This window comes from Bidens hawaiensis, unplaced genomic scaffold, assembly GCF_021521415.1.
Source record: "Bidens hawaiensis isolate Kalapana, Puna unplaced genomic scaffold, B.hawaiensis_p1.1 tig00004269_1, whole genome shotgun sequence".
NCBI classification, from domain to species: domain Eukaryota; kingdom Viridiplantae; phylum Streptophyta; class Magnoliopsida; order Asterales; family Asteraceae; genus Bidens; species Bidens hawaiensis.
The window spans coordinates 1,308,431-1,318,913 of NW_027491256.1; the positions used below are offsets into that span (position 1 = coordinate 1,308,431).

General features: G+C 37.7%; 1 protein-coding gene across 1 annotated transcript; it reads left to right on the forward strand.

Annotated features, from left to right (window-relative positions):
• The first annotated feature begins 1,564 nt into the window (after positions 1-1,564).
• Positions 1,565-2,306, forward strand: LOC143625938 (uncharacterized). Its single transcript, XM_077096148.1, has 2 exons — positions 1,565-1,722; positions 1,805-2,306. Exons 1-2 carry the CDS (start codon positions 1,565-1,567, stop codon positions 2,304-2,306), a joined length of 660 nt encoding a protein of 219 aa, XP_076952263.1.
• The last annotated feature ends 8,177 nt before the right edge of the window (positions 2,307-10,483 follow it).

Genomic DNA, 10,483 nt, shown 5'->3' on the forward strand with positions numbered 1-10,483 from the left:
GTGTTATTAGTTTTTTAACCAAGTTATCCACATGTAATTAAGCAGTGGTTAAAGCTTAAATCTGGCTACCTGAGTGATCGGACGGAGTGTTAGAAAGTCGTCTCTGCTGTTTTGGGTTTGTTGCCGGAAAACCAAGAAATCAGTGAGGAAAAGAAAGAGAGAGAGAGAGAGAGATGTGTGTGAGGACGAGACGACCATCATATCCTCGTGTTGTATGTATAGACGAGGGTGTGGTTAAAGCCTGCATGTATTGTCACTTTCCATCGGTTCAGCGACAGACATAACTAGGGTAGGTTCTTCATTAGTTATTTTCCTTTTTAGTTATACGTTGTACTGGAAGTTTAGTTTTATAACACAAATGAAGTGTTAAGCTCTAAGAAAATCGAACCTAACCCATTCAACATTACAAATCGGTTTCTTGTATAACCAAGCGATGTTAATACATTAAGTTAAGCCTAAACCCGACTTGGAAATTCTCTTTTCAGTTTATCAGCCCCCCCAAACCGATTCTCAAAGGTTAAACAAAAGCAAACTATAATAGGTAAGGTCAACAACCTCCTTTACCCTTGTGCTTTCTAAAGGAACAACCAATCCATGTAATTTTCGGTAATGGAGAAAGTATATGACTCAAGAACCAACTAGGCAATGCTTTTATGATCATCTTTTTAAAAGGCTCCGTTTATTGGCACACCCCCCTCATCTATATACACATCACTCATATGAGTCATATTGATTAATATGACCCATATCAGCCCATCTAACAGACAAAAAGCTGACCATGTCAGTTTTGGTCTGGTTGTTATTCCAATATGTAACTTAATGGTCAATATGGACCATATGAACCTTAGTGTGAAATTTTTGTCTGATTAAGTTGGTTATAAGATGATATGTACCAATATGGATCATATGGGTAGTGTGGATCATATGGGACCATATGAACTGTGCATATTGTGAGAGATTAGACTTGTGGGACTCATTCACTTTGCATATGATTCCGTGTATTACAATCATGTATGACATTGAGGCCATTTATGCTTCATATTGGGCAATATGAACCATATTAGGGGTGTTTAAATAGATGGGGGGTGTGCCAATAGCACGACCCTTTTAAAATTTCCAGCCATAACCAATCCAATGGAGTGCAAGACAAATGTACCATGGTAATCTACTAACGCAAAAATGGAATGGATCATATTTCAAACAAGAAAGCAACTGACACATATCTCCTTTCTCTCTTTTCGGTTTCAACACAAGCACTACCACACACACATAAAGATCAATTTTGAGAGGAGAAACAAACATATATTTGTTAAACGATAAATATATTTGGAAATTATCGTTATATATATTTTGTATTTATTTGTATTTATTGGTTTGATAAGAGTTTGTTAGGATTGATATAGTATTCCGTATATACCTCCTAGAATTACTCTTCCCATTGTATCTATATATACTTTGTATCATTGTAAATGATACTTAACAAAGCATATGATTTCTTTCATTAATTCCATCCTTGCTTATTCCTTCATCATCAACAGTCTTCTGCCTTCCACCACCTCGTCTCATGGCTGACCCAAAACCAACTTCCCTTCATCCTGCCTATACCGTCACTAATATCAAACAACGTATCCGGACTCTCGACGGCGAAAAACTTTCATACCATTCGTGGGTGAAACCTTTAGGCTCCATGCCACAGGTTTTGATGTGTTACAACACATCGACGTTCGCCGACACCTGCCGTCACATCCACCGAATACCCCTCTTGGAAGAAACTTGACGCTATTGTCTTGCAATGGATTTACAGGACACTTTGGGACGAACTGTTCGATCGGGTTTTGGTTGATCAATTGACCGCTTACGAGGCCTGGAAGCGGGTAGAGAATTTGTTCTTAAATAATAAGGGTTCTCAGGCCGCCGCACTTCAACACGAACTCATTAATTTGACTCTTGCTGCCATGCCATATCATGAAGCATACTGTCAAAGAATCCGTGAACTCGCGGATCAACTTACGGATGTTGATTGTCCCATCAACAACACTCAACGAATCATTTATTTGGTTCGTGGTTTACCTCGAGAGTATGAAGTCATCGGATCCACTCTCAATCATTCTCTTTCCCCATGGGAAAATGCGATTGACCAACTCCAATCCGAGGCCCGGCGAATAGCTGCTCGCGAACAGGTTTCACCAACCCCTGTCGTTGCAGCCGCCGTCGCATCTCAGCTATTAAACCGCGAACCTCGTCGCTCAAATGGCCCTCGCCGTGACAACCGCAACAACAAGCAGAACCAGCGTGCCTCTAAATGAACTACACGGCCCAACCACCACACCCCTCTAAGATGATCTTGTAGGAACTTTAGTGTTTATTTTTTAAAAATAATGTTGTCACATTATAGGAATGTGTTTAATTTGTTTTATTGTTGTAAAAAATTATGATTTAAAGCCAATTTTTTTTACAAATACTATTTCCTAGACATAATTATATATCTTCAAATTAATCATATTTTAGAGTTTATCGTTGTATAATATGAACAAAAGTAGTGGGGGTGCTACGCTTAAGTGATTAACAATTACCTTAATCGTACGAGTTTGATCAAACGTCGTTCGAGTAAACTTGATTGAACTAGTGTCATGGCCAAAAGACCCATTATTTATTTAGTTAATTGTTTATTTAATTGTTGTGATACAATATCCGTGAATTGTTATTTTCATTATTATATTATATCATACATTGTGTTTGCTCAATCAACAATATTGACAATATTTTGATCAAAACACAGAGACAAAAATCATAATTACTCTATTTTATCTATATAAACTTCTTAGTTCTTAATACACTTAGAATGCCAAAAGTAGTAGATTAACTATGAATTAGGGATAGCAAATCGTGTCTTGTTGTTTTTAACATGTTAGAGACGACGCAATTAATACAAGTATCAAATATGAAAACCACTCATTTAACACTTGGCTTTAATGGTTTGAGCGTGGAGTTATATGCTTTATTTATCGAGAAGGAGAAAGGATTCCCATAACATGTTAATTTTAATTATATTTTTAAAACGGCATAAAGTTGCATAGTGTTTTTTTTTGCTAAACAGGTCTTATCGTATCTAAACAAATACTCCATTTTCTAGCCCTACTAGGAAACAATCTCAGTAAGTATTCATACAAGAGGTGAAGGATGGTAACAACACTTGCTTTTGAATCGAGCAATGGTGTGGGGAAGAAGCTTTCTAAATCCGTTGACCATTCCTTTCCAAACTTGAGGCAGATAAATGTTGCAAGGTGTCGGATCGGCCAGTAGTGTACCCGGCAGAAATATGTGGGCAATGAAGGTGATCCATAGCCGAGACTTTGAGAGATCTGTACTATCTTGCCAATAGGTCTGGTTGCACTCAGGTGAAGACCAACTTGTATAAGGTTTTGACGAGGGAAATAGGTTCTTGTTTAAAAGTTTGAAAAATGGCGTGGGCAATGGAATTGGGAAATGTGGTAAACTCCCTTTTCTAATGGAACATTTTTTTAATTTTGTTCCTAGGAAGGTGGGTATATGCTCGGAGGGCTGTAATGGAAAGAATTTTGTCTCTTTTTTCCTTGGCAAGACGTAATGTAGTAGTGTAGTATGTGTTGTGCCTGATTTGAGGTGAAGAGGTGGAGTAGGGTGAACATACTCGTTTCGTGTAGATTTGCTCAATCAGCTTGGCATATTATCACCCAATGGTTCAAGGTGTCAACATTTTTTGCCTTTTCTACTCGCGATCTGTTGGAACTTAATAAGCACTCCTTATTGTCTAAACGTAAAGCAAACACTTCCTTGTAGGGATCTCAATGGATCGTGTTTAGTTCTCCAAAACTCGTACCCGATAAATAAAGTCCGTCCCAAACCCTTTGGATAATTACCTGTCAAGTATCGCGTATATCCATGGGTTTATTAAAAATACTTGCCGGGTTTGCTCGACTCGATCTGGTATCTAGCGGTATTAAGAAATTATATCTAATGAAATAACTAATTTCATCTGTTATTGTGGTTTGATATTGAAAAATTATTCGTGAATAGTGGGCGGCCTCCGGAACATCAAACTAATTAAACGTTTAAAATATGTCAACTGTTATTGAGTAAAACATTTTTTAAATTATACTAACATATATATTTAAAATAAACAATTAAAATCGGGTCATCGGGTATATTACAAATCTCAAACCCGTCCTAAACCCGTGAAAATTTCAAAGGTAATCCCAAACCCATCTCATACACTAATGGAACGGGTATTACCTGATGTGGTGCTGTGCGTGCGGTTAAATATGAAAGAGGTTGGATAATTTGCTTTTGCACAAGATCGTGTTTTAAATTTATAAAAGTGATTTCTACAAAGACTAAACACACACAAAACAGGCAAGTGTACCTATCGTATATGTAGAATAGTATTGGTAAGAACCAAGTATCGATCTGTGGACACAAATATTTCTAATAATAAATCGTTGTTTTACTTCAATCTGAGGTTTTAATATTTTGGGGTTAATTTTTCATACTTCTTATAAAATATAAATACTTATATATATATATAATATATAGGTGACAACGAGAAGAGATTCTAAACGAGTTGTTCAATTATGCGAAGGTTACCATCTAAGATCAAGAATCCACTCCATTTTAGCATTGATAAATAATATTTAAACATGTGGTAAACTTGTTGTAGTAATATATGATAGATAGCTCCTTAAACCTTAAGTGAGCATCTTTGGCACTAAGGAGATAGCATGCGCATTTAAAGTTCACCCTTTCCTAATGTTATGCCATCCCAATGATGTCAATTTAAGTTGGCAAGTAATTTCGTAAAGTAGAAAGATTAAGATTGACTTCGATTTCTCAAATACCAATTCTAACAACTTCGGGTGGTTGTAGTTCATCACACAACCTCCCATTGGTTGATTTATATAGGTTATGATTACACATTCCGTTAACATATGATTTCTTTAACTAGCTTGATATCCAATGCAAAGCCATTTTCAGATTACCAAGATTTAGAGAAATACATCATAACTTATATCTCATTATTTCTAAGTACAATATAAGGATCTGTGTTTCGATAATGTATCAAAGTATTTCTATCTTTCAAGAACATGAATCGATCATGAACGATTGCCAATATAATTGACAACCACCAACTTTGAATTAGTAATTTAAGACGGTGAAACATTTCTCATCAAAAGATAATTGTAATATAACCATGTACTTTACTAGACTACACCACATGTTTTGCATACTTATCAAGCAAAACAAAGCTTCTTCATAGATTTTAGATGGTAAAAGGAGTTTAGCTCATAATGAGCATAATGATAAACATTAAGATGAAAGATGATAACAAATACATGATTAAACTTAGAATGATCTAACCAAATATAGATGAATCTTCCTTCTTAATGATGGTGATGATGATGGTTGATGGTGATGTTTTCCAAACCTTCAAACTCTTCACTAAACCTTCTATGTGAGTGTTAGTGTGTGTTTTTATAAGAGAGAATCGGATAGAAGTCTTTTCAAGGCACACTCTTGAAATGGCACAAGAGCCTCTATTTATAGGCAATATGGAGTGAGAAGCACAACCCCGTGCTAAGTGGGCACGCCCCCGTGCATTTTTATGACATGTGCTAGATTTGTTTTGTCTTTTCTGAAAGGTGACCACGGCCCGTGCTTACTGATGCACGACCCCGTGCTTTTTAGTGACATGTGCTAATTCTTTTTGTCTTTTCTATGTAGACGTCCATGGCCTCGTGGTTGAGAGGCACGGCCCCGTGCTTTGGCTTCCAGGTTTTGTCTTTTCTTGCGTTCAGAAGCATGGGGGCGTGTTTCTTGAGGCATGGGGACGTGTTTCTTTGTCTTTCTTGTGTTTTCTTCTGTTTTCTTCGTCTTTTCGCTTGTTTCTTCGTTTGGGGCTTGGTTTCACCTGAAATTATATTTTATTATGATAAGTAGCCTTTTATGCTATGTTATTTGATAGAAATTGCAGTTTTTAGAGATTATTTGATGCTTGTAAGATGTATATTTCTATGTACATCAAACATCCCCACACTTGGACATTGCTTGTCCTCAAGCAATCTTTTTATAAATATCCTCTAAAAAACAGCAAGTTTAGATTATAACCATCCCTCGAGTGAGCTCCAAGAAGATGAAACAAAGTAACCAATTTTGTGTTAGTGAAATAAAACGGAACTTTTGTTTCTATGAGCTTCTGTTTATGCAAAACGTCACGTTCTCACAATGTTCACTCACACTCGGTTTTATATCTGATCATACCTTTGATGTATGTATGTGAACGCTCTTAGTCAAAATGCAACCTATGATAAATAAGCTTGTAACAAATTCAAAGCTCCACCTTTTTGAAGAGTTGTATAGATCAGAAGGTAAAATGGGTTGGTTTTTGTGTGAGAATGGATGTGGTATTTTGTGGTGGTTAAAGGGTTTGCGTTATTGAGGATGGTAAATACAACTTCTACTGATTGTCGGGAGTCTTGAGATGTCTTAATTGGTTAGCTTCCTTTTCGAAATATATATATATATATATATATATATATATATATATATATATATATATAGTGACTCTTTTAAGGTCAAATCGTCAAGACCAGTTTTGTCGAGGGTGTGGATCAGCTCTTCCTCAATCCTGTTCTGAACATAACTCCCAACTCTAATGGATAGTTCGACTTTGAGCCTAATAGCCCCCACCCTAATTAGTTCGGTATATTCATGCTGAGACTGAGTTTGACTTTTTCTACATCTTCCTTCGTGAGACCAGTTTCCGCAACCTAAGCATCGTTCATATCGTTTTGCTCTTCCCTTCATTGCGTTTTTGGAAATTCACAGAATAGTGGCCTTTGTTCATCTTGGCGCCACTTTTTCCTCACCTCATTGCTAAAGAGAAAGATTCTCTCCCTAAGTTCTGGAGACAACCTAGGTTTTGTGAAGTGTATGCAGCAAAGGAAATTGAAATCGAAATAATGCATTTCCAGTTCTTTAGGGTCTACCGGTAAAAGACCAGTATTGTATTTTACCGGTGATATAGATGAAGTGGTAGGGTTTAGGTTTTGGGTTTTGTAATTTGGCGAATGGTTTGATGGAATTGTGATAAAATTACCTTCTTCCTTATACAACACTTCGTGCTTGGTGTTGAAACAAATAACTATGACACGTTCTAAATCACACGAAACATATGACTCACTCAAAGCTTCCGAGAAAAAAATTATTTATATGGCATGAGGTTTATCTCACAGTAACGGAGGAATTGGGTATTAACGCCATATTTTGCATAAATTTATTCTCAATATTACAAAACTTCTTTTTTACTTTTTCATGAAATGATTGGTTATTTGCGAAAAAAAAATTTATTGGTTTCCTCTTTAGGTTTTATAATAATCTTTGTTTGCTGCAAAAAAAAATATATATATTTGTTGATTTAGAGAATTTTTATAATTAATTAAACAAACAATTGGTCAAGTAATTCCCCTTCCCACACTTGAATCTCACATTGTCCTCAATGTGAAAAGATTCATGAAAAGATAAAAATTCTAATTGAGTATTATGGGTTAAAATGGAGAGTTACTTCCCTACGGGTTAACGAAATTTTGACAAAGCGTCCCCTGTTTATCGTCCGTTTACCTGTTTTTTGTACCTGTATAATATAAAACTGCAAACAACCACAAGCATAATCTGCTGAAAATTGGGTATGAAATCATCCATCCCTTGCCCTATCGGGCTAAATTAGTTCCTACCATAATGTCTTGGCACCTATGGCCATAAGAGTATCCAAACCAGCAAATAAACAAACAAACAGAAACGACATAAAGTAAATTGTTTTAAAACACATAATAATGTCATGAAATACTACCAAACCATGCCCATGCCCAACCTACCTGCGCTGCCAATCATCAGTTTCCCGTGTCCGAGTCGAGTGGTCCCCACTGTCTGTCCATGCGATAGCCCAATCGATCAATCTCTCGCCTCGTCTCTGCGTATTAGGCTGCTCGCTGTGCATCTGAGGCATCCATCTGCTCTGTGATCCTGTTAAATGAGGCGGTAGTGTTAGCTGAGAATTGATCAATTAGTCCATATATACCCTAGAAAGAGTATCGGCTGTTGTGTGACGAGCTGGGGCCGGCCCCCTGATGAAGATGGGCCTCCGCTCTGACAGTAAGTGCGGCGACGGCTCTACCTGGGTGGTGATGTCCTTCTTCTCTCGGGCACATCCTGTATTATCATCTCTGCCGGGTCTTCCGGATCCCAAACCTGGTTGTACTTATCACAAAACCTCCACACATTCGGGTCAATTTGCTGAACCATTTGCATGCTTTCACAGTAATCAGGGTTGAGAGCTATCGGGCCTGGGCTTGGAGTTCCTTCTGTGTCCACACCATAGGCATCATAAAGGTTGCGGATCCCAAACCTGGTTGTCTTAGAGTGTCTTCACATGCATAGAAGTTAGCTTCGGGATACCATTGGTTAAGATAAGTTAATCTTGCATTAGCTTGTCTGTCCCTTGTTCTGCGGTTTGGGAAGACCAGAAATGCATGAATATCCTCTCCATACTCGTCCATCTGCAATTTACATCCGAATTAGTCAAATTTCTGAAAAAATTTTCAATTTCTTGGAACAGAGAGCAAAGCACGGCGGCGTGCTTTAAGAGGCATGGCCCCGTGCTGTTGCCACTGTTTCAGTTTCCTTTGATTTTGACTTTTGTTTGACCACGGTTTGTGATGTTTTTAGGCACGGCTCGTGTTTTTAATACTGACTTCTACCATATTCAGATTCGAACCCTCGTCTCTGACCGGTTATAACAATTAGGTTTATTGGTTTGTCGTGTGTTTATGCCAAGACCCAAAACTCAATTGTCCCTTTCAATTAAACCTTAACCATCAAACATTCAACAATCTATTCATCTTATACTAGCAAAGTAACCCATATCCTTTTCTGGTTTAGACCCGATTTGATCGATTAGAGAGAATTTAGGGTTAAACTAAACCTAGAATGACGAATTTTAACAGTGAAATTGTTAAATTAACATACCTTAGGTTTTGAATTGAAGATTCGATGAAGAAATTAGTGAATTATTCGATGGTCGGCGGTATTTTGGTCCAGAAACGTAGTGAATGTTAGGGTTGGTGGTTGAAAAAGGTTATTTTAATAATTTAAAACTCGTAACTGCACTGGGACCAGAAGCACGGCGCCGTGCTTTTGGAAGCACGGCGCCGTGCTGCATTATGCAGACAGTATCCTTTTGATTTTTGTTTATTTTTCGAGCTGGTTCGTTTTTAGTTGGTTTTATTTTCTGGTTAGTTTGAGACAGTAATTAAAAATTCTAAACTTCATTAAAACATAAGACACAAAACATAAAGATAAAAACATAATTAAACATAGCGGAAATGAAAAGTACAACAACAATTCTTGATTCGAACACATAACACTAGCGGGAGCTACTTCAACATGAGACAAAGTCAGATGATCAACGACCACCATTCCCGAACATGTCCTGGATGTGTGGTGGTGCTCGTTTGGCTTCCAAGAGCTCGGAGAGCTTTTTGTCGAGCTTAACGATTTCTCAGTTGAGAAAGTTAAGCTTGGAGGCCAAATCTTTGTGGTGGCCATCCACAACATGGAAGTTTTCTAACCTCAGTAGTTCGACTTTGTTGATTAGCTCGATTACGCGAGCTTCAGTTTGAATGTTGCTTTCAACTTGGTCTCTCATGATGCATTGTAGCCTCATGACCTCTTCCTCATGACCTCTTCCTCTCATGATGCTTTCAACTTCAGTTAGAATGGTAATTTAGAATTTTGGTCATCTAAAAGTTACTTTTCATTAGAAAAAAGTCCTAAAACAATTATGGAATAAGCCCGGTTTTCCTAAAAATAAGAAAATAATCGGGTTAAGCCCGAAATCCTGACACATTGTGCATAATGCACTTGTTTACACATAAAAACAGAAAATTAAGTTTCCTAGATGTTTCCAAAAGGCTCTCCTCCTCCGAATGGTCCTGGTGGTGGAATGTATGAGAAACCGAGAACTTGAAACTGGAGTTGTTCGTTGATGTCTCGAAGTTCCATTTTCATATTTTCCACCGATTCGTTGAGTTGAGCGAGGTGCATCTCAGCAAGGACGTTCATTTCGGTGAGCTCCTTTACGAGTTCTTGATGTTTCAAGAGAAGCTCGGTTTTGGAAACATGGCGGGCATCGTTTCTCAGGTGTCGAGAAACTGGGATTGCTTCACTCACTCAGTCGGCATGGTTGGATTTTCAGAGACTATTGGTTTGTTTTTGGTTGGTGCAAGGAATGAAATGACATAAGGTGCCTTTTATAGCCAACCCGTTTTCTAAGCACGGCCCGTGTTTATGTTCTGACAATTCTGTTACAAACCAGTCTGACTGAGATTTTTGCAGCAAAGATGTCGGTCCGCGATTTTTGGCACGGGACCGTGATTTTGGAAGCACGCCCCCT